General features: G+C 32.7%; 1 protein-coding gene across 1 annotated transcript; it reads right to left on the reverse strand.

Moving 5' to 3' along the window:
- Positions 1–281: 281 nt before the first annotated feature.
- Positions 282–26,686, reverse strand: LOC123663409 (14-3-3 protein epsilon). Its single transcript, XM_045598094.1, has 6 exons — positions 26,497–26,686; positions 25,136–25,299; positions 10,934–11,089; positions 4,726–4,884; positions 3,785–3,974; positions 282–2,060 (listed from the first exon to the last, which is right to left on the reverse strand). The coding sequence occupies exons 1-6, from the start codon at positions 26,558–26,560 to the stop codon at positions 2,005–2,007; spliced, it is 789 nt and encodes a 262-aa protein (XP_045454050.1). The 5' UTR covers positions 26,561–26,686; the 3' UTR covers positions 282–2,004.

The raw sequence follows: 26,686 nt of genomic DNA on the forward strand, positions 1-26,686 counted from the left end.
TCACCTTGGAACTTATTAAGCCAAACGATCGATGACGGGATAACCGTCCAACTGCTGGCTTTAAAATACACAGGCCGAAGACGGGCAGCAGCGTCTTCGGTGTGACGAAGCCAGTCCTGCGCTCACCAACCCGCCTGTCCAGCATGGTGACTAAGGGCAACACACGAGTTCACGCCATTTTTGGCGTGAACTTGTCAGTGGCCTATGTCCAGCAGTGGACTGCGATAGGCTGAAGTGAAATAAATAAATAACAGTAAAATTAAAGAGAATAAAACTACACATGACTTTTTAAAATTTTAATTTAGATTTACACTGTCATTTACAATAAATTTCCATGTAGATGGTAGGACATAAATCAATATTGCATAACACTAAGGCTAATTGCATCAGTATTTTTTGTGGATATAAATTAACAAAATATATGCAATATTACAAATTCAAATAAAAATAATGCTAATATCTTACTCGGGCACGCACTTGCTGCACACTGCCATGCCGCACTAGTTCGAAGATTAACAGTCATTGGCCAGATATTTAGTTTTAACATAGGTTTGAAGATGGAATGTCTTCGAGATGCTCGGCGCCGGCGCATGCGGGTGACAGCGCGCGGTCCGCCGAGCGGTACGTCGCAAATAAATAATTTTTCCCGAGTGCATAACCTTAACCTAGCACAACTTTAGAACTACCGTTTTGTCCCGTTATATTCATTCGTAGAGATGTAGGGCTACAGCGATATTTTCGAGAAACATGCGAAATTAAAAAATAAATTAAAATATACAAAATCTCTATCACAATACTCGTAAGTAATTAAAGCGATTCAAGTGTGAATACTCCAAATGTTGAAATACGAACGAAGCGCGGACACATCGACAATGTCTTCGACGACAAGCTCAGCCGGGCCCCTCCCGTCGAGTCTCGAAACCGAACGCTAATGAATCCGCTCGAAACGAACCATAGTTACTACACAGTAGTCACGATTTATACGAATTTGTTGCGATATATACGAGTACGTACGCTCGACACGATAGATACGTAGGACCAACAGGGTGACGCCACTATCACTTAGCTAAATATTGCGAGTAACTACAATATATCATCTAATAAATGTTACCGTTTAAAATATAGAATAAACGATCAAATGTATACAAATGCAAGGTGCGCGGAGGGCGTGGAGATCACCGAGCTGCGCCGCACGCGGCGCGGCGACCTCGCGGCTCACCGCGACATCAAACGTCCACGTATAAAACGACTATTTGTGCAAACCGAAATCGACATTGACATGCGATGCCAAATGATACAGAGTTATCTATTACATCCACATAATACAATACATACACTTCACTATAGTGTATACAAATTAAATATATAATTCATGTAACCGAATTCGTCGCTATGGTGGTAGTACGATGTGAGTTACAACGGAATTAAATACATTAATTTTACACACGGTATAAAATACTTAGAAAATTTACAATTCCCACCTTAATAGAGTAGACATTAGAAAGATGGAAAAGTCTATCAGCGATCGCTACGATATAGTATAAATCCCTGTTGGTGACACTAATACAACGGCTGCGCGGTTACACGCGAAGTGATACAAACGCCGGAGCAGAGAAAGCTAAGTTAACATTAGAGATCAATTTAAAGTGAACCATTAAGAAAATACATTCTTAGAACATTACAGATAAAATGCAATACCAAAGTACTTTTTCTTAAACATTTATTTTTTTCTTCGTAATCGAAAACGAAACAATTAATATATTAAAAGAAGTACATATTTAAAATGTATATTACTCATTGATAATTTGACACGATACATAAACGAAAGTTGCAAGTACGTTGATTTTAATGTAACGGCCAATTTACTCAGTGTATGTATGTGAGTAGCTCGAGAGCACACCGGAAGCGCGTTGGTACCTTGCAACCGGTTGTCGTAGAGGGCTGGGTCTTAACATGATACTATAGTTATTTTTTTATTATATTTAAATAGAATGTTAAAAAGTATTACGACACATCCTGATCTTCAACGTCCTGTACTTGTTCTTTCTGTTCGGCTTCACCTGAAATGAAAATTATTATATGAATTTACTCATATATATATAAATCTAGACGTAAAAGTCGTGTATTTATTTGTTCCAAGCCTCATTAAGGGGCTACACTACCTCAGCTCGAATTCAGATTTCACCCGTACTAAAAACACATGATAATTGAGAGCGCTTGGTTGTTCATCGCGCGAATTATATGTATTTTCTCCCCACAAACATTACCAATAGTTATTGTTTTAAAAACGCAACATATAAAATGTTCTTCATACTTATTTCAATTACCATGCTTAATGTCAAGTCCATAACTTCTATATTTACTGAGATATTAAGGTTTTAATACAAAAATAGAGGTAACTTTGCGATTTTTTTGTATCGAGAAAATTTTATGGAATCGTGTTTTCGAAACATATGAAAGATAGTTTATGTCCTGAACTTTATACCATACATAAATTTCAAACTTAAATATTCAGTATTTTGGAAGATATGGACATCCTGCCGAGTGGAAAATAAGCAATTTGAGGTAGGGTACACTCTTAAGCGCATAATTATATCTTGACGCATGAGACGTAACAATTACGCGGGCCGTTATAATCAAATTTCTTGATTATCTATACAAATAAATAAAATTGGAGTGTCTGTTTGTAATATAAGCACTTTTTACTAAATGCATATGGATGTATACACGGTACATATATCAAAATAACATTTTTTACGATTTTTGTCTGTCTGTCTGTTTGTTCTGACTAATCTTTGAAACGGTTGGACCGATTTCGACGGGACTTTCACTGGCAGATAACTGATGTAATAAGCAGTAGCTTTAGGCTGCTTTTATTTCAGAAATTTATTTATTTTATAACTCTGCGAATTGAAAAATAACTTTTTTGTTAAATTCCACACGGACGAAGTCGCGGGCCTAGTATATTATAAAAAAAAGTCCCGCGGCGTGCCTGCCTGTTTTCGATAAACTCAAAAACTAATGAACGGATTTTCACGCGGTTTTCACCAATAGACAATTATTCTTATACACCATCTAATTTCAGTAACATATTGAAAGTTATATAACACAGCAAAAGCTAAATGGCCCGGCAATAAATTCAAGTGCAGGTTTCACAGCGATGACAGGATTACCCGTAACTTGTTTCACTAAAACAATACTAAGTCCCTCACTATCACTAAAAAAATTGCCCCCAAGTACCAGTGGGGATCGCTGGTAAGGACTAAGGAACGACAAGACTACAACTATTAACTATTTGATAAGTTCTGTTATAAATTGAGGTAACTGAGTCTAACTGAGGTAGGGCACAGCAGGAATTTCCTGCTCAAAATATGGAGCAGCCCGACTGGGGTAGTACCTCGACCTTACAGAAGATCACAGCAAAATAATACTGTTTTCAAGCAGTATTGTGTTCCTGTTGGTGAGTAAGGTGACCAGAGCTCCTGGGGGGATTGGGGATTGGGTCGGCAACGCGCTTGCGATGCTTCTGGTGTTGCGGGCGTCTATAAGCTACGGTAATCGCTTACCATCAGGTGAGCCGTACGCTTGTTTGCCGACCTAGTGACATAAAAAAAAAAAAAAAAAATTTGTAGGGTTCCTCATTAATTACCTATATAGGCTATCGATCTTAAACCTGAGAAACTAATAAAACTATTTAACTTTTGTTGAATTCTTGACTGCTTGACCAAAAAGACAGTCTTGTAATTGAGAAATAATTCGATATAAATTTAGCGGCGACACCGACCCGATTCGCCGTCGCCCTGCATGTCGGAGGTCCAGAGAGTAAGGTTGTCGCGTAGCAACTGCATGATGAGGGTGGAGTCCTTGTAGCTTTCCTCCGATAGCGTGTCGAGCTCGGCGATCGCGTCGTCGAACGCTGCCTTCGCCAGCCGGCAAGCGCGGTCCGGACTGTTCAGAATTTCATAGTAGAATACCTGCGTAAAACACGAAACATTCAATATCGATCGATAGTGTAAAAGTTGATTGGATCGCTTAATTATTACTTGTTCGAATCTATTAAAAAAAGGGTTAGGTTATTGATTTTATTGAAAATTATGGGAAAAATCATGATGAAATTACTCATGAAAACTCTACTAGTAATCATGGATTTTGTAGTTAAAGACAATTATGTGTATAATGTGTACATTCAATATAATTCATTACAATTGGATGATTTGAAATTGAATTGGATGAAAGCCAAACATTGTAATAGTAATTCATGGAGCACTATCACACCTAGTATTTTGTTATTCGGTACATTTTAGGATTTTTAAAAGATAAGCACAATTGAGTCATCTGTGGGTTTCTTTATTCTATGACATCCGCACGTGACGCACCATCCGCCCAAACGGATGATTAACACCTCAAACGGCTAGCTTTACCTCATAGAATAAAAGATATTTCAAAAAAGTCTTTGCATTGCTTATTTTCATTTTAACATTTGTAATTAAAATGCAGGGAATGTAAGTGATTTCTTTATTTTTTAAATAATATCGATAAACAATGTCATTAATATTGGCTTACTTTTGTATATTATACTTTTTGAAGTCACGCAAAGATCTGGACCTCATTACAACACATTTCTGCATTTATAATTATTGTTTTAGTGTATCATCTGTCGCATAGAAATGTATTACTAGTGGCATCATGAGAAAGAAAAGCAGAGAAATCAGCTGGTGAACTCACTGAGAAGTTAAGTGCGAGTCCAAGGCGGATGGGGTGGGTGGGAGGCAGCTCGGTCATCGCAATGTCGGAGGCGGCCTTGTACGCGACCAGCGAGTTCTCGGCCGCCTCCTTACGGTCGTTGCCCGTCGCGAATTCAGCCAGATACCGGTGGTAATCGCCCTGCAAGAAATAAATATTAGTCACAATACAATCCTAATGTTAAAATTGCTCTTATTAGGCAGCATAAATATGGCACCATATATACATAACCAAACTATTTTAAAAAGACAATATATTTAAGAGCCATTTCACAATTTTACGCTCTGCAAGTTTAGGTAAATTTGGTCGCATCGCGCGAGTCGTACGAGCCGCGCGATCTTTGTGCTAGTACGTGTATAGTGTGACAACCAAAAGACCATCGTGATCATTTTCTGATGTATAATAAAAATTATAACTATGGTATAAAATGTTTTTTACATAATTAATTTGTTAAAAATTTCAAGTATGTTAAATAACAACAGTCAATAAATTTAAAATAAAATTAAAAAAATCAATTTTATGAAACAATTTTTTTAAATTGATTTAGTTTTTTCAGTTTACCAATGAATCTAATATTTACGATATGAATAAAAAAGCATTTAATGACATCGACACCGACAAACATATTAATTAACAAATAACAAGACAAACAGATTGAAATGCCTATTTGTATTGATAGTGTGAGAAAAGAAAATTAAATTATACATTTGTTTACAGAAATTATCATTATATTATTTTACAGTCATTTTCGTAATATGTTTATTTTATTTATATTTTATTATGAAAGTATCAAATGCGTTTTATCCGCTATAACAACAGGCGCTTGGCGCGTGTGAGCGAAAGAGACGGCTGCGCAGAATTTGGCGTGGACCTTACCTCTAAGAGCGCTGGCGCTCGACTGATTTACCGGGCTTGATGCGTGGCAATATATACTATCTTTTTATTATTTAATATAAAATGTATTAAAAATAATTACATCTTTTAATTATTTTTTTTGTATTCCTTAATGATGTAAGTTTACTTTGATGAAGATAGTTTGTTAAAATTTCTTAGTTTTCTAAGAGAAATATCGCTTTTAAAATTGTACTTATTTGGAAAATATTCGTAACTTTAAATTTTTTTTATCGTTTAATAGAGATACAAATGGAATAAAAATCTATGATAGTGGGCAACAAAATTATATTCCACATATTATGATATTTTTTTAAAATGGTTTCAACGTAGAGGTTATTGAAAAGTAGGACTTCAAAGTATACATTGCGACCGTTTACCCAGGGAGGAGGCTGATGAAAAGGTTAATAATTTTATACACATAATATAAATCAAAATTCTGATCTGACTATGGACTACAACAAAGGTTGCTCTATTATATTTCAAGAATATAAATTACATTATTGCATCCAACACTGAGATTAACGACGTCAAAATATTACAATTTCGCGGATTGTTACCGATTTTTGTGAAATGGCTCTTAACAATCCAATAAAGAAAAATAACCATTCCACATTATTCTTTATTGTGTGTTGTCACTAATGTCATATGTAACATATGAGCTAAGTACATATCCTAACGAAATCTTAACCGTATCTGATTTATGTGAGATATTATAGTCCATTTCTGAACGGTGTAGATTCACATAATAATCAGCTTCCATGGCATGTTGGAGTTAAGAATATAGCCAATCAGATCAAAATAAATAAGAAAATAAGAAAGCAGTTTATGAATTCTTTTTTTGTTGGAAAAGAGATATCCCCACTTTGGTACCATAATAAGGAAACCAGGATCTGATGATGGGATCCCAGAGAAATCGAGGGAAACTCTCAAAAACCCGCATAACTTTTTACTGGGTGTACCGATTTTGATGATTTTTAATTTGATCGAAAGCCGATGTTTATCAGGTGGTCACATTTAAATTTCATCGAGATCTGATTACAACTTTTGGAGTAATCTTTGATAATGCGTATTTACTTGACTATTTTTTCGTCTACCTACGTTATCTTACTTGTCTATATAATTGAAGTCAGTTTTTCTTCGTTTGCCTGCAAACACAATTATTCTTGTTTAAATTTTAAAAATGTATACCAAATACCAATACCATTGATAAAAATAGAAGAAGATCAACAATAATACATATATTGTGTCATAAGGCTTTACTTTTTACTTCCGTGATGGTTTCATTTAATAATACATTAATTTGTAAAACAAGTCTTCAAAAAAAAGGATGCAGTGAAGTGGAGCGTGGCCAGACAGTAAGAGCGTAAATACTATATAAAAACTTCAAAATTTTATAGAAATGTGTAAATTTTGCCTTGACCGTAAAGCAACATTTTTTTTCTAGTTAAAACGAAACGATATAGTGTTTATGGCTGATAATCTATAAACATACATAATAGAATTGGTATTCAAATATAATACGCAGCAGAAAGAAGTACTCTGAGTCTGTAAAAGGAAACTTGTTTTTTTTTTGTATACGAAAATAATTTGAAAGCTTACTCCGTTTTGCCTATATCGTATAATTGTTACAAAAGCGCTGTTTTAAACTATCCAGCAAGTCTACGGTAATTTACTCTATAAGAATTACTAGACGTGCGGAGGCCGTAACGAGCGCGGCAGGGTTACATAAGTAGCGAGCGTTCCAAAGCCTCTTCACGCGTATTGATTATCCTAGTTTTAAGGCACGTTGAGCGGCGGACTCTTACAACCTCGTTCATCGGTGCCAGCCGTGACGTCACAGACGTTGTCAACAGACTGACGCGACCGAGTCGTTAGGCTAAGCGCATACAGAGATAAAACAATTCACCTAACTTAATTTTAGAAAAAAATAAAGAATTTTAATTAATTTTTGGAAAAAAAAAAAATAATGTTTACAAACATCTTGCAAAAGATCTAATTGATTGAATATTAATTATTTGTCTTGTAGTAAATATAAGTACCTGCATTTTATATAAAGAGAGTACGTATCGTATACTACAAAGGTAACATTTATCTATTATTGCAAAAAAGAAGGATCTTGATAGAAGAGCAGGCAAATAAGCTAAAAAAATCCTATTATATACGCAATAGTTTTTTCATAATAGACCAATTGAATAGTAAGTTACAAAGGAAATAATAAGTAATCTTGGATAATTCGGATGTAAGATAAGCTTGAGCCGAAAAAGCTGTAGAAAAAAAAAATGTTATCTGCCTCAATTGTTAAATGTGATAAAACGCTGATTTTTCATTAAAACTACAAATCGACAGTCCTGGACTGCCTAGTAAAACTAGGACGTGGTCCGACGCTGACGGTTTTTTGCCCTTACAATTACTCTTCGTTGGAAAAGTATACATTTAATTCATTCGTAGTTTCCGAACATAATTTAAATATTACAATATTCGATAATAGTAAATATGAATGAACTAATCGTGATTAATTGGGAATAACTTAATCGATTACGTTTTCAATTCATTGAGTAATAATTAATCAATAGAATTATTCACTACTACATAAACAGGCTACGCGCATATAGGTTGCTTTATCCCTATATTACGTCACGCTGTAAGTTATACTTTTATCCCAAATGGGGATGAATTAAGTAAGGGATGAGATCTGGATGGCTTCAATTCCAGAATATACCAAGACTGCCTTTTCGAGTTGAATATCTTATCTTGACATAGGATACGTAAAATAAGATCAAATGTCGTGAGTTATGATTTCAAATAAGTGTTAACTTTTTATACGATTTACGAGTGTACTATTTATTGTATTTTGTAAATATATAAATTGAATTAGGACCTCGTAGGAAATTGATTAATATGGCTCATCGAGGGCTTGTTCCGTTTTGCTACGAATAAAGTGTTTCGAAAGCCTAGAAATAAGCTAAATGTTCTAAGAACATTATACAATACGCGGGACATTCCTACGCTCTGAATTGTATTAACTGCACGTGACGTACCTAATGAGGAAATACGTCGTCAACCTCATTAGTGCTTATTAAAAATCGGGTTCCTCTCGCGACGAACTATCACTGCTCCTTTGTATTTCTTTCAATTGCAGTGCATTTACGTCATGTTCTCGTATATATATTACTTCTAATTTAATTTTAAATATAGTTTACAAAAAAAAAAACTTTTGAGTTGTATCTTTTTTCACAATTATTAAGTGCGTAAATTATGTAATGAGAGATACTTGTACGGTTAAATCACTTTACATTTATAACTTTTCTTCGTGTAAACGACAAAGGGCTACAACTTGACAAATATCTGTATTCACGATTTTTTTTTACGTTATATCACTTTGCAAAAACATATACGTGAATAAGATCATAAAATCCGTCATTTTTTCTGATAATGGCCACGTTAAAATAACAAAAACGGTATAAATTGGCTTTTATCTTATAACAGGAGCACGGAAATGTATACTTATAAATAGACAATTTATCGACGCGTCGATCACCCGTGAAAGTAATACGCAAAATACATCGACACTTGAAAGGCAACTCTTACTAAGCGACATTCAGTAACTTTACAGGAGAGCGATTTAATGTACAAATATAAATAAAATAAAAAATCATAACTAATGTACCTAAATGTACCTAACTGTTTGATTAAAATGATGTTAACACTCGTAGAAGTCATTTTTTGTCTATCCACATTGTAAAAATAAGATACCTGTCACTTTTATAAACACCGGTTTGTGTCGGTTAGATAAAATTTACCTGATTTGATAAACAGGTAAATTTATCTAAATAACTACTTCAATAAGTGCAGTAACATGCAAAAATAGGTAAACTTAGTTTAGAATTTTGATACAGAAAGATTGATGTAAAAAGATCTGATAGTTTAAAATAAATCAAGTTAATTTACATGAGCATTTATTAATAATTTTTTTGATTATGGAAATTCTATCTTAGTTATTAAAATTACACCAAACGTAATTTCGTAACTGACTAACCTAACCCAAGAGCTCTAGGTAATTTTATCATGCACGAAAATAAATTAAATAAATTATTATTGAATAATGGTCTTTATTGAAAATTAAACAAATATGCGCCGTAGTACCGATCATACAAAATAAATAATGAAACTAACCATGCAATAGTATTCAGTCTATCACTTTTTTTTAATTGGAAAATTATTATCACAGTCGCAATTATAAATTACACTATCATCTTAATCGCTCACTTTCAAAAAAAAATATAACACATTTTTAATAAATGAATTATGAATTTTTAATAAACTAACTATTAAAAATAGTAAACTAAAGAAATAAAATTCTAGTAAAATAACAGCAAAATTAGTGATGATAAGTGTAAATTTTTTTGACATAGTTATTAAAATTGCTGTCCTTAATTACTATAATAACAAGGAAATGAGGATAAAAAAGAAATATTATGTTGTACAAGTAAAAATCTAAGCTCTAATATACTTCCACTTTATTTCAATTTAACTTGTATAAATGACACTGTCACAAAATATATTAACAAGTTAAAATATATAAACCACATAAATTACAATTGAGTTCTGTAGGTAAAATCTACCAAATGGTTTCGAAGGAAAATTTCATAACAAGTGAAAATACGTAAATACAAATAAATGAAAAATTAAATACATTAAAACCACACTAAGTTCATATTCCTAAGGTTAAGAATGTCGTAACTGCTGGATATTCTTAAAATACCTTTTTTTTTTGGTTGTTTTGTAAGCACAAAATGTAGATCTGACCGAAATCACGCAATATCTAAGCGACGACAAAACTCATCGTAGAGCTATGAGATATAAACCAAAAGACGCAAAAAAAACTGGCGATTCGAATGGTATATATAACTCATTTTACGGATTTATGTCGGTTAGTAAGGATTGCCTTTCAAGCGTCGATATATATTTGACAACTTAATCAAAACATTAAAGACTACAGAAGTTGGCATCTCAAACTAAGAGTAGATAAGATCAACTAAACATAGACCTCAATAGGAATATATCAAATTCGCAAACAAATGCAATAACAAAATAGGCGACTTGGATGTATTTTGTGATTTTTTAATGTTCGTATAATAAAATATGTAAACATAAAATTTTTACAAATAGCGGCTTATTTAAGCAAAAAAAAAATGAGACCAAATGATGTCCAAAAAGCTAAAGATGTCAAGAGTCGAGTCATTTTGCTCACTTAATACGATTTGTTAGTGAATTAAGTTAAAAAAAATGGAATTACCTTCATTTTGTAATAAAATACTTTAGACTCGCCGGTCTGCGAGCTCGGTATGAGGTGTTTATCAAGCACACCGAGGATATCAGAACAGATATCACGCAGCTCTTTCTCCACCTGGCTGCGGTAGGCGCGGATCATGTTCAGTTTGTCCTCGGCACCCTGCAATCACACACACACAACCGAATTAGACGCTGCACACCTGCAACAGTTTAGCTGCTAAACACGTCTACTCCACATTTATACAGTGTCTTTTTAGATACTTAATTACATGCCCCATAAACGAGTTATATTATAAACATTATAACCATCTTTTCAATAATAACTAAAATTAAAAAAATATGAGTAAAATTACAATGTAATCAAATAGGTATATAATTATATTTCACATTATAAATTGATGTCAACTAGTCAATTTCCTTTTTAGTATACACGTGAGACTCCATTTTAAATATCTAACGTACAATTAAATTAAAATATATAAAAGCCCCTCAAGTCATTCATGCAAATTTTTTAAAATACTCTTTTTCAACAAGGATGCAGGATGTCAAAGGAACATAGCACATTGTCAACTTAATATATCCACAGGACACATTTTCACCGCCCGCTTCAATTTAGACGAGAGTAATACAGCTACCCCTCAAAGAATGATGGCCCTAAGCAAATGCATAAAAACGACTGCATTAAGATCAAATCTTCCTTATATGTTCAGATTTTTTTCTACCTTTATTTACTATGAAATAATGATTACTTAAGAAGCGATGGTTTATTAAAATGATTTTGTTTTTTTACCATAGACAATGATAATCCGAGAAAAACTATAATCCATTAATTATAAACACACTTCTACTTTTCTGAAAAATTTTTGACTTGCTTTAATCGTTCGCACATATCAAGATAATATTATATTTGAATGTAGGTAAAATTACATATTGACTCACGCGATTAACGGTTTAAAATATTATTATAGAAGCTAACATCAGAGTTTACAAAACGAAAACTTAATAATAAAGCAGAATTTTATTCAATTAACTGAAAATATTTTTAAAAAATTACGGACAAATGATTTATGAACAATTTCGCTCGTGGTTAATACGATAAAATAAAGTAGGAGTAGTTCTTTCATTTTATTGTGCATTTATTTGAATCAATTTGTATTATAACGGTTCGACAAACATCGAAACGCTAAAAGAATTGGAGCGAGAAATTCAATTCGGAAATGAAAAAATTGACTGCGACTTCGGGTATGAAATTTATTAGTACTACCTGTTACACATTGTTTATTCAGTAATAAAAAACGGATAACGAGCTCGTTTATTTTTGGAACAAAACAACATTCCATTTTTTAAATCTTAGGTGTTTTTAAAATCTTTATCTTCTTAATATATATAAATCTCGTGTCACAATGTTTGTCCTCAATGGACTCCTAAACCACTTAACCGATTATAATAAAATTCGCACACCATGTGCAGTTCGATCCAACTTAAAAGATAGGCTATATTTTATTTTGATATATTATGTTATTATTATATTTCAGGAAAAAATAAGGTGATACGAAGTTCGCCAGGTCAGCTAGTATAAATATATACACTACTACCAACTACTAACTAGCTGTGCCCACGACTTCGTCCGCGTGGAATTTAACAAAAAAGTTATTCAGTTCGCAGAATTATCTAATACTAGCTGTGCGCCACGGTTTCACCCGCGTTAATTTGAGGAAAGGTAGCTTGTAACCTTCATCACTATATCTATATATCTTCTAATGATTGCCCATCAAAATTCAACACAATTATCTAAACAAAAAGAATTTGATCGCAAAAAATTGTCGTATTTAATAAAAAATGTTTGGGTATTTCATATCTATCTGGGCGTTAGGTACTCGGACACGGTAAACATAGTTTTTCCCGCGTAAAACCCTATAGCTAAAGAATAAAAGTTTGTAACTAGACAATGTAAATAAAATCTTATTAACTTAAAATTACTATAACCAATTCAATAACAACTCAGCATGGCTCTTCCAAAATCATCATGGCTAAATGCTGAATATAGTTCAAAATTATCGTAAATAAACAATTCTCGGTCCTAACACAACTCTTTCATATTATCGCCATAGACGCCATTTTTTAACGTTTACTACTGGGTCTCGGCAATCTTTTAGCTATTGTTCAAAAATTTCGACGTTTCGCTAACGCTTGTCAAAACTGTAACATGGCTACCATTTGTATGGGATGTAGTGATCGTCGTTGTAGAAGAGCTTCCATTTCGTTGTAACATTTTGAACGAGTAAACTTGTCTATGATTTTTCTATTCGTTTGTTGTGATCACGTGACTTAACGTTGAGATGATGTCATTCCTATACATTTGGTTAGTTTTCTAATAGCGTAATCGATTGTAGATAGTCAACTTGGCTAAGCCTGCAGGGATATCTCATTTCTAACAAATAGAATTATCAAAATCGGTTCATAAACGACGAAGTTATCCCCGAACATACATATTGTATTGTATTGTAATTAAATATTATGTCGTGATCTTTACTGAAAAAAAGAGCTTAGCGCTCAAAGTCGTAAATAAAATTTTGATTTGGCTAATAAACCGCGATAAAATCCCGAAAAAAATGTTTCATTACATTGATTAAAATTCGTGTAACTAATACAACAATATAAACATAAAATAAAGATAAACTGACTTTTTGTACCATTGTATTATTTCAAATTACCTACAATATTAATGTTTAAGTTCTGATCTAAATTGTAATCAAATGCATTTTACATTAAATAATCAAATCGATCAAAGACTCATACAATCTTGACTCGATTTATCGCGAGTATCGAATACCGTGTCGTATGGTTACTTCGCTATTTACGTCTCTCGATGAGAATTTTCCAAACGAGACTCTTATTTTGTGACGACTATAGTGTAATTTATTTGTTATCGACGAACGTTACAACTTTTTAATCTTATCGAAAATAGGTAAGTCACCGAATTTAAGGTCAATAACAATAATTATAAATGATAACGTTAGGAAGAAGGAGAACGGAACGAAGGGATGAAGCAAGTTTACTTTAGTCTTTCTATCTATCGAGAACTAATCATTCATTAAATATAGTGAAAATCATGGCCATCTCATCATAATATGCGTCTCACTTTGAATAAATTTTTGTCACAACTCATTACATATTATGAACGCAGCTGTGCCCGCGACTTGGCCCACGTGGAATTTGAAAGTAATTATTGTTCAGTCCGCAGAGTTACAAAATAAATAAATTTCTAAAATAGAAGTAGCCTATGTTACCCCTTATTACATCAGCTATCTGCCAGTAATAGTCCCGTCAAAATCGGTCGAGCCGTTTCAGAGATTAGCCGGAAATAACAAGAAGACAGGCAGACAAAAATTGTGAAAAAAAAAATGTTATTTTGGAATATATATATTATATGTACCATGTATACATCCATATGCATTTAGTAAAAAGCTGTTATAATATTACAAACACACTCCAATTTTATTTATTTGTATGTATAGATTATTTCAACTCTTTATTTAGCACAACCGTGGTATTTACCATGTCGCTCGTCTAAGTAGCGGTTATTGTTATTAAAGTAAATGTTGTCCTCGACTAAAAATACTAGTATGTATTCATTTTATTTTTGTTATTATTACTCCAAATGTGAATGAAAACATTATTGTGATATTTTAAGTGAAAAAAAAGTAATTTTACAGAGCTTTGTTTATTTAAACGAGATATTATTTTGAGACTAAAAGCTATAAACTTTAGTCGTTAGGAAGTTTCAAAAATATAAGAACAAGGATAAAACAAAATTCGTTCTATACATTATGTAGTTGTTGAAAACACTCATTTATAACTTTAACGGTGACGATGTAATGATTACTTGTAATGTAAGTCAACTCGGTAGTAACTAGAAGCCAGAACTCCTACGCCCTAGGGGCCTTGCCATTTGGGTAAGTATATAAATCACGTTTCAAGGTTACAAAATTTTATCAACTTTGCCGTTGCGAAAGTGCGGAACCCTGAACGAATTAGGTAAGCTTTGTGAAAATGAAACTGATATATTTAATTTATCTTATAGTAGATTTGCCTTGCGTTTTCACCAGCTCTAAATTTAAACCTGCATATCTGCAAACTTTCTCAAAAACTATTGTTTAAATTCGTACACTGATTCCCTAAAGAATTTGTTTTTCCATTAATTAAATAGTCGTTTTAAAATTTAAATTTTCTTACATAATTACCCATGGTAACATTTTAAAACTTATTTTTTTATCACGATAGCAAAGGCCTGCCAATCAATTTGTTGTTATAAAGATAATGTTCTTAACTACGGTTTTTGTTTTATCTAATCAGTAACGTAGTTAAAACGTATACTTTGACGTCACGATTGTTTCAATAAAACAATCGCAACATTTTCAACGTCTTGATACAACGGATAAGAACGCCTAAAGCTAAGTATCGCTCGTGTAAACAGCTTTCTAATGTGTACTGTCTACAAATCTTTCTAATGACATAATCATGTCCATCGATAGTTTCTCAACTACAAAGTCTTCAATTTTGTTATAAGTTTATTAATTGTTAATTGTCTTACTTGTATATAAAGTGAGGGGTGTATAAGAATAAGGTAGACAAATCGCTAGTGACTATTAACATCGTCGGGACTGCAAAATCGCATCTTTTTTGTTTATTTCATAAAACGTTCCCAAATAACCAAGTCTATCATCAGCTGAAGAGAAATTTTTTATTTTATGCATATATTATTTAGTTGTGGTACTTCTGACAAATCAGTACCTATTAGTCTTAACCCGATAACGTAACAAGTGACTTTTCTCATACTTACACATTAAATACCGGCTAGTAATAATATTAAACATAAATAACCTGTAGAGCATTACTTTAAAATTTCATGATCCTGCTTAAAATAAGTAAAAAGATACACGCAATTTACACTTTGAATCGCTCTCCTGTAAAGTTGCTGTTTTTCACATCCGACGTTTTTAATAGTCATAGGCGATTAATGTAACTCATTGCGCTATGATTTTTAAGAAATATAAAAGTATTCTTAAATATCTAGCAATCTGAGAATCGGACAATAACGTATGGCATGTACCAAAATCAATGCGAAAGTTACACAAAGGTCGCGTTAAGTAGCAGATATTTAAGGAAAACGAATTTTAATGCAATTTACTGCGCTTCAGCCTGTAATATTCCACAGCTAGGTTTTCTTTCCCTATGTAGGAGATGGATCAGAGCTTAATCCACCAGGCTGCTTCAATGCGGGTTGACGGATATATTCAATACTATGACTAACGATCGCTATCAGGTTTACAGGATAACAACATGCTTAACGTGCAGACCCACAAGGACTAACAACCAGACTGGATAGAAATATTTGTATAAACACAAATATCCACTCCGAGCGGGAATCGAACCCGCGACCGTTGTTTTTTGGGTGTCGTAGTGTAGGATGTTTTAGAAGCGATTAAGATCTGATGCTTCTCCTACACGGGGAAAGAGGCCTACGCTCATCAGTGGGATATTACAGACTAAAGCGTAGCGTATAAGACCAAATAGACATTTTTGTGATAAAAAATTAAAAAAAAAAACAGCATATATTAGTTTGATTAATACAAAACTAAATTTTTAAACAAGAAGAAAAAGAATCATTGTCTTTACATTATTACAGAGACTTTTACAAAAATAATAAAAAATCAAAAATAAATACGCAGCAACACGCAACTGCGCAGTAAAATGAACAACGTATAATGTTAGATTAATGTGAGGCAAGACGACAAAAATATTGCACGCCTCCGAGAAGGCTGTGCTTTACTGTCACAAACTGAAAAATATGGTAAACGATTACTCTTAAACCACTACATTTTTATAATGATACATTAATATGCCATAAAATACACTCTTTTATACAGAATATACATCAAACTATAAATTAATTATCATTTGAAGTTTACTCAAAAGAATCGCTTAAATAAATATTATTTTGGACGTCAACATTTTGGATGTACGGATGACAGCAAAATAACGCCAGAAGCACTTGACAAAATAAACTGTTTTTTTTTTTTTTTTTTAATTATGTTAGGAAACTAAGTAGACTATTTAATATGAAGGCTGAAAAATTCTTCAATTTTTTACAATCAATATTTTAATTTCTACCACAATAAAATAGTGAATCCAAAGCCATTTGTGATTATCTGCAAAAACCAAATCAACTAATCGAACTTATAATCGTTGTACGGTCGATCATTAGTTTCTAAACAAGCTACTAGCTAGAGGGCATGGAGGCATTTTTGGATTTTCCAATTTTTTTAACCTTTTTACTTATTAAAGTTGTTAATAATTGGAGTAATTTTTCCTAACGACAAGTGTTGCAATTTGGACAAACAAAATGATTCTGGTTTTTTTTTTCTTTTTTTTGAAGTAAAACTTCTTAGGGCACGCTAACTTGGGGAGTAAGCTGGTAAATGCGTGATGAAAGCGTTACGAAAAGTGTAATCAGGCGAGGCGAACGGAAGTTGAGAGGGAGATAGAAATTAGATGGAGCTAAAGAAGTTTTACTTCAGTGGTGTTTTCTAAAGCACACTCGTTTTTTCTTTTAACATTTAATACTAAACTAAAAATAAAAATATTTATTCATTGTTTAGGTCGATGATTAAAGTTCGTAATAATGAAGTTACACGATAAGTGTAAATAAATAGCTATGACTGCGTTACTTACAAATTACAACAAATCCGCGACGCAAATTAAGGGTACCCAGATTACTCGTGATTATAATTCAACTAAAACAATCATGTTGTTGTAAATGACTTAGAGAATTTACTAAGATTTTGTGGATTTATTGTACCGACGACAGCTGCATAGTACAATGAAGGGAAATATTTCGTGAACTTTGCGTTATTATGTAAAAATCCATTCTTTATATTTATAATGTGATTCGTAATCATTGAAAAAAAAAATACAAATTGTCACTTCTTTAAAAAAAACGTGATTTTACTTAAACACACGCATAGCAAAACTGTATGCTGCTTTGTTTTTTCGTAATAATTAAAATATAATATAAAACTTACAACTCAACTGTTACATTAAATTAGGACAAGTGATTAGGCAGTTTAGAAAATTACTTGATCAATATGCAAATCGGAACAGTCTCGTGCCGCCTTGTCTTCAAAGTCAGACAATTGTTCCACTGGTGCCGTGGGGGACCACATGACCGCGAGCTGGTCAACTTAAAAAATATGACTTAGAAAAATGATATATTAAGATGAAATATGTAATATAGTGTAAGGAAAAATAAGTTAGTTCTTTAAGAATGGATAGGGTAGTGCAATAAAAACTTATCATTCCCTTCAGCCTCAGCGGTTAATCCACCACGCTGCTCCAATGTGGGTTGGCGCATAAAATTTATCATTAACATTTTATAAATAAGTGCTTAAAAGCTGACTCCATCGGCTACATAATTATGTGAGGCCCAACTGGTGACCCCCATGGTGTTCAACGTGTTAAATATTACGACTTTTATTCGAGTGGTGTAGTTCAATTCAAAAACTGCACATTGGTTGCATTTGTAACTTATAAAAAAACGACTCCACAATACACTGACCCAAATGCGTACCGTACGTTAGTAGTTAGTAGGCCCACGAGTTTCCAAAAGCATTAACGTTACGTGTGTAATAAAAAGGCAGTGTTATTATTACATCTTTTGTATAATAATGTAAACTTTTTTAAAAATACACTTTTCTATCGTAAATACAAATATATGGAATAAACTGTGAGCAATCAATAATCTAAATTATCTCTGATCACGGTAATGAATTTTTTGTCAAGAGTACGGCATCATTTTTAGTCATGGCAAGGCAAACTGACAAAGGAGATGGCGACTTTTGGGCCAAAATGTAATGAGTAGAGATATTGTTTAAAAAGTTGGTCATATTTTTTTATTTTAAAATATAAAATATCAGCTCAATTCTGAATCTAGAAGCGGAGAAAATTGAGAAAGATAGTTTTCATCAAATTATTTGGGTATCGATTCAACTATAATCGATAACAGAATTCAAAAAGAAAATGTTTGCACTAGTTAATTAACTCAAGGTATTTAGATGCGCAATTAAAGCTGTAAACAATAAAGTGCATTTAAATAAAGTTACATTAATACCGACAATATCAATTAATATCTGATAAACCAAAATGATTATCGATTTCATATCGATTTAAAATAAATCATATTTTTTATGACAGCTTTGACAGCTGACTAACAATAATACTGTGTCCGTCACTCGTTTCGTGTTTACTGTTTTCCGATGCATTCTGAGTCCATTCCTGATATTTATTTATGGTTTCAAGTGTATATCAATATTTGTAGTGAGTTTTCAAACAGTCTAACTAAATATAACAAACATTAATGCTACAAGAACTTAGTGATCGGGTTTTTTTATAGACATTGTAACATAACCTCACTTTTACAAAAAGTCTAATAACTCCACTTTCAGATAGCCAAAATATAGATAATCTTCAGCGAGGAAGCAATAAGCCTAAATGCATTAATTGATACCATTTTCATGTCATTACATTTTGGCCCAAGAATATATGGAATCGTATCATTCTCCTTTCTAATGTTTACGCGGATTTCACTTATTAACCCTAGATTACTAACCTTCGTCGAAACGACGACGCGGACTTAAAAAAAGTGATATAAATTTTGAGTGCGTCGTCGTACGCATTCCAGATTCCGGCTAATCTCATTCGACCCACAACTCGCGCGGCACACGGGTGAATTTTTGTGTAGGAGCCCTGTGTGCGCCATTCCAGCCACCATGAGTCGTCGAATCGACGAAGGTTAGTATTAACGTTATTCTTGCAGTATTATTTTTCATTCTTTTTTGGTGCTATAATTATTTTGGTGTTTTGTAAACTTTGTACTTAATTTGCCTACATTGAAATAAGGACCTATATCATTTTTATTTGAATATATTTTTATTTAAGATACGATTCTTCAGCTGTTATTAGATAATAATAGTAACGAAGAAAACGACTCTGAGAGATAGAAAGAAGACCACCTTGACGCTGATTCGGCTTATGAAACAAAGAAATTTGTTTTGTGACAAAACAACCACCTTCAACTGAAGACATCCAGGCAAAGTTCATCTTCATCAATTGAAGACCCGTGAGCTAGTACTTCAAGTCAGTCACACGAATTAATTATTACACCAACAAGTAATATTATTCGCGGAAAAGGCAAACACAAATGGTCATCAGTGAAACAGAGTTCGTGAAGCCGAACAGCGTCAAAAAATATTGTTACTAATATTCCTGGACCCACGTGTACTTGTAAAAACGAACTAAGTACATCCGCTTTCTTGCTTTTTATTTTTTGTAACTGATAGTATGATTGATTTAATTGTAACCCATGCCAGGAACCAGTAGTTCTATTTCTACACACGAGACTGATCAAAGAAAAGATGTAGTTAGTCTTCCTATCGCCGAAAAAAGAAAAATTTGTGCAATTTGCCCCTCCACAAGGCGAAGAATGACGAAGAGTTATTGCACCAAGTGCAATAAATCCTTGTGTGGCGAACACAAACTTGGCATTTGTCACAAATGTATTAATTAATAGTTTTTTTCTATAATGTTTCTTTATGTTGCTGATTTTACTACCTAATTTTGATATTTCAATATATTTTTAAGTCTTTGTTTTTTTAGTTAATAAGATTTAAGCATTTAAAAAAAACAAAAATGTACAAAAGCGTAAAAATTCCGGTTTCAGTTAAAATAGTGTCAAAGTAATTATAATGTAATTTTAGTAAATAAAAAACTTATAAACATGTTAACAAATGATTATTGTAATAAATAAGTAAAACAGATATGAATATTTTATTCCATAAACCCTTAGAAGCCTCCCTTTTATACGGCGTAGTCGAAACGACGAAGGTTAGTAATAAGCGTTGTAAAATAAGGTTAGTGATCTAGGGTTATAATGAAACCACTTTTTTGGATTTTATCGCGGCTTAAGTTTTAAAGGAGGACTGGTCCCGTGACCATTGTTGTTGTGAAGTATCCGAAACGTCGGGTATCTACAAAAATAAAGCTCGATAAAATCCAATGTTGTATCATTATAAGCTATCAAATTATGTTTTAAGACAACTTTATGGTTACAACGTCCTTTCAATTGTCGTGTTTCAATGTTGATTTACTGCCTCTCTTGCTCAAGCTACATGACCACACTCACAATTTCATATAAGCACAAGAAGCTGTTCAGGAAGTATACTTTGGATATTCCATTGGTCTAAATACTGCAATGTATATAAGACATGTGTCTATAACGCGAGCAATCTCGTGAAACACGTCGCAACCTCCAGAAGATAAAAACCGCAAATTTATCATCTAAATCTTTTGTCATTGTAGTTTACTACTTAATTACTTTAACTACAACTTAATAACAAGATCTCATTGTAAAATAACCGACCTATGTGGTTTTGCATGAGATTCATATTTTTGACTTTGATACACGCACGTCGTAATCATACTAGGTGTCACCAATTTCTCAGTAGGTTTGAGATCTTTCATACAGAAACCACACGAAACACAAAATTTTCTTAATTATTTTGAGGGTCTAAAATCTAAATGATAATTTTTGCAGATATTTAAAAAACTTTATTGTTGTAGAAGTGTTGTTTATCCAATAGAGTTAGTCGGTTGATTAAATAATTTGTCATTAATAAATACTTTGTTATGATGAAAAACATTTGTTAGTAGTGGATATACCTATATTAATTATTTAATTAGTTAGACAAAGTTATTATTATTATTATTATTTATTGATTTTATTGAATTGTTTAAATTATTTGTTAAATTTAATGTTATTTGTATACAAAAATCTGTAGATAGAGGTAGAATTTGTGATCAACTTAACTAACGCATTGGGTTCACTGTAATGTTAGTTTTAAGTTTTTTATGCATAAATAAATAAATATTATATGGTTATTTTACTAATTAAAATTTTCAAACTAAGGAAATACGAGTACTCAAATCTCGCGACAAGCTTTTCTATCATATATTACGTATCACGTATGATGTTAAAGAGAATAGATAGGATATGCATATCACGGCGAAGGCGAATAGAGAGCCATTTGATTTGAGCACGGAAATGAGAGATACGATCAAACTTTCGTAGGCCAAAAATGAAACGTACTACGAGATTCTGAAGTCGCTCCAATTTTCTAAGCTGCTCCTTTTGTCACATCCAGATAGCATATATCGGCATAGTCAAGGATAGGTAGTAGAAGGGATTGCGCGAGCATATATTTGGTTATGAAAGGAAGAAAATACTGGAGACGCTTGAGAGAGTGGATTGAGTAATGTATTCTTTTGCTGATTTCATTAACATGAGCATTCCAAGAAGGTTGCAGTCCATAATAAGGCCCAAATTTCTAACTTTATCAGCGTAAGGGATTGGGACCCCAGAGTTACAGATTTTAGGGACGAATTCCCAGACAAATCTGCTTCCTAATCTACTTGCTGCTAATAATGATGGCTTGTGATTTGGCAGGATTTACTAGCAGACCAAAAGATTTAGGGCCCAGGCCTGAACAGCAGCAAGATCATCAATGAAAATTCGAACAGCCTCATCCAATTCAGTCAGCCCGAAGAGTCGGTATATTTGCAGATCACCTGCATACAGGTGGAGGGAAGAAGTGGTAGCACGGGAAACATTATTAATAAAAACAGAAAACAGTAATGGAGATAATACGCCACCTTGTGGAACGCCAGCAGTGAGGTCCATCCAATATGACGAGTTATCGTCAAGAGTCACACTGCTGGCGTCCAGATAGATAAGAGTGAAACCAGTCTATAGCTGTGGGAGAAATATTCGCAAGGTACCAAAAGAAGAATATCGTAATGAACAGAGTTGAAGGCACTGCTGAAGTCCAGTAGAATCATGGCAGTGAGCTTGGTTTGATCCATCGCACACCGCACATCCTCCGAAACATTCAGCAGCGCTCCAACAGTGCTGTGGGATGGACGGAAACCGGATTGAAATGGACACATGAGGTTGTGATAGGAAAGATGGTTGTAAATTTGATTATGGACGATGGATTCTAGGACTTTGGAGAGTAGAGGAAGAATAGATATGGGACGAAGTTGAGAAGGATTAATAGGATCGGTGGTTTTAGGAAGGAGTATGACAAGCGCTTTCTTCCATAGTGATGGAAAGACATTGCATGTAAGTGAAAAGTTAATAATGTGTGTTATTACAGGTGCAATGTCCTCCAATAGAGGAAGAATCATGCCGAGGCTGAGGCTATCACTACCAATAGCTTTTGTTGAAATGGAGCAGACATGCTTCTTGATAGTTTCTTGCAAGACTATTTCAAAAGAAAAGAGAGGTAGGTCTGGTGAAACAAGAGTAGATAAAATGAAAGAGTAATGAGTTTTTGTCTTAGAGTCCACAATTATAGGAGTAATGAAGTAAGTATTTAAAGAGTTGAGATTAATGGAACTTTTACAAGTTACCATACAGTTACAGTACAGTAGTTACATATAAATTATGTAATGGCTTTCTGTATAAGTAGATAGTTTTAAAGTAAAAATTTATTTTTTCGTTTTAGCGCATGCAAATAAAAGCTTGTTTTTTAAAAAAGTTTTTTACTTTTAATTTATTGACTATGATAAATGATTTATTTTGTTATTTATTTTCAGGAGACAGTTATCATTCACTTATTTATTTCGTATGCCAGTGTCAACAATCTTATTAATAATTCTGAAATTTTGTGAATCTATATTTATAGTATTGAACGATATATATGTTAGTCCTGCTACAAAAATGATAAGGCTCTTAGTGATCTCCTTGCTTCACATAAAACTCATTTTGGGCACTCAAACATGGTGCGGTATATTGAAAATATCAAACATGTTTGAAAACTTTTCAACTACACTAGACATTGGGCATAAGGTGTTCACACAGCAGCTGAGACAACACTAATTAACGTGTCACAATAAATTTTACGATTAGAGACACTCCTATTCATACAGAGACACTCAATGTATACACCAAGTATTTGGTACATAGCAAAAACAAATTGTAAGGATAATAACTACATTAGTATAAAACTGTGTCACAGTCATTAACGCTCTCCTCACAAAGCAAAGTATAACGTGAAGTGTCGTAGTCTAAATGTACCATAACACTAACCAACAAGTTTCCAATAAAATTAGTCTCAGATGTTACACAATTAAAAGGGAAATCCCATTTTGAACATGATGGCTAGGGTATTTATATTCATCTAGTCTCAATAGTATCTAATTTATTTAATATAAATCTGATGAGTTTGTTTTAGTGATCACTCCTTAGACAATCTGGAGTGTTTATTTGGAAAATGTTAAATAATTATTAATGCACAAGTGAGATAGTTTAAAACAAAAAGTTCCTTAAAAAATATTTAAGAGGTGATTATTTTCACATACATGTTTAAGATATTGTATTTTAAAACCATTTTATCTATGAAAATGTCAGTGGTAAGGCAATTAATTAATTAGGAACAAAAATAATTTAAAGGATTTTCTCTATCATTTTATTTTATATTTAATAATCCTAAAATTATTTTTTTTAAAATTAAAAAATAGGTACTACCCTCAATTATTAAGAAAACAAAGGCGAGGTATTAAAATTCATTGATATACATTAAAACACACTAGACATGTTATTGGAATTACCCAAAAAATTAAGTTATTTCATAAGAAATTTAATATTCTAAATGTTACCTCTACCATTTTTATCACAGTATATTTATTATTTAACCTATAGTAAGTGAATACATTCTTATGTACTTAAGATTTTTATAAATATCTGTGACAAACCACATGGGTGTGGCACATCTTATTACACTGTCTTGTTTTATCAATTGCATCTTTAATTCACTGATCAATCTTGTAAGAAAAAGGGCAAAAAGTTTTACCATATATTTGGATTTAAAATCTTATAACATTAATGTAACTTTCCTTCACAATCAATCAATCAATAATCAATATATGCATTTATTATACTATCCCGTATTTAGTTTATATAATTTAAATATTTTAAAACTTTATAGTCAGTGTGCCAAAAATACTTTTTAATTAGTGATTTGTTTAATCAATACTTTCTAGATAGACTAAATTCTCCAATTGATTATAGTTAAGTAAAAGATGTACATACTTTAGTTTCTTCCTTCTGTTCAATAGAGGAAATAATCCTCCAGGAGGCTCGGCGGGCGCCAATCACATTCTTGTATGCAACAGAGAGGAGATTCCTCTCTTCCACTGTGAGTTCATTGTCTGAGACATTACGTGAGGCTACATTCTTCATCGCCTCAACCATTTCTGAAAAAAGAAAAGACGTCAATGTAAAGTGCCTTAGTTATTTAATAACTTAAAAAAGCTCGAGTTACTAAATCAATTACAAAGAATTAACTCATTAATTTTTCTATATCTTATCTCTGTAGTAATTTTTGTCATGGACATTTTCATTGAAATACTAGTAGTATAATAATTTTGTTTCCCATTATATTTAAATTATAAATGATTAATAAAAATTTCAACAAGTTGGTATTATTATGGATTTAGATCTAGAACTCTTCACTCACTTGTTATTTTATCATAACTGTTAATTTATCATTTATCAAGACAAAGAGAAAGCTGTTGAAACTAAGAATTTATAATTTTTCAAGTAATAAAATTTGGACATGAACCATAATTTAAAAATTGCTGTTTAAAATTACAAGAATGGCCTAAAAATAAGCAGTGCAAGTCGATTTAATTAAATCAATTAAAAATGTTCAATTACGGATTTTCTAAAACGAAGCTATTATACATATGACACCACTCTATCTTTTAGAATCATACGTGTGAAAGTTTAAACGATATATATCTTTACAAAGAACTCGGTCATTCGTTATGAATGTGTGATAAAGGTCGGAGATATTCACATCTAACGTAGAATCTCGAACAATAGGTGAAAACTTAGACACAGAAGGGCTGACCTTTTACTTAAAACTTTAAAAAAATCTAGAACATTCCAAATCTCTAATCGACTGGGTTATCCAAGTTAAGCTACGCATGAATGAATTCGGTGACATCGATCGAGTATCATCGCTTTGAAGAAATAGGGACATTTTTTACACATTTACTCGGTAAATGTCATTTGCCCATCAAATTTAATATTTCGACTATAGGAATTCGAAATATCGGTCATTCAGAAGTCTAGTTATGAGATTTCTTTTGGTCATTTTATACTTTTATCACAGAATAAGACGTAAAGGGCATCCCACCGGCGGATGACGCATCGATCGCTGACCAAGCCTAACGAATGCCATCGATGTATAAAACTTAAGGTAATAAAGTCCTCAAAATGAATGTATTGTACATGTCTTGGGGCTAAAAAATACATTTTTGATAGCAAAGAATGTGGCATACTAAGAAAAAATTTGAAGTATAAAGAATTCGTCTTTCAACTGTCGGCATAAATACTAAGGATTTTACGTCCCAATACTAAAAGTTATACCAAAAATAAGTACTCACCATCGTAACGCTCAGCCTGTTCGGCAAGTTTGGCTTTGTAAACATTATCCTCTCTCTCGGACATATTGGATGACAAATGATTTTTCACTAACTAAAACCGAATCGCCAGGTCACAAATTCACCAAGATGGCCGCGCCCGCCAACCGAATCCAAATTCGATCTTCAACTAAACTCCGCCCATGACGTCATA

Source organism: Melitaea cinxia, chromosome 20 (genome assembly GCF_905220565.1).
Source record: "Melitaea cinxia chromosome 20, ilMelCinx1.1, whole genome shotgun sequence".
NCBI classification, from domain to species: Eukaryota; Metazoa; Arthropoda; class Insecta; order Lepidoptera; family Nymphalidae; genus Melitaea; species Melitaea cinxia.

Coding starts and splice junctions, on each gene's coding strand:
- LOC123663409 (XM_045598094.1), bottom strand. CDS start 26,560: ATGTCCGAGAGAGAGGATAATGTTTACAAAGCCAAACTTGCCGAACAG. Junction 11,090..25,135: donor AACAGAAGGAAGAAACTAAA/GTATGTACATCT, acceptor GTGTGATTGCAG/GGTGCCGAGGACAAACTGAA. Junction 4,885..10,933: donor TATTTTATTACAAAATGAAG/GTAATTCCATTT, acceptor TATTTCTTGCAG/GGCGATTACCACCGGTATCT.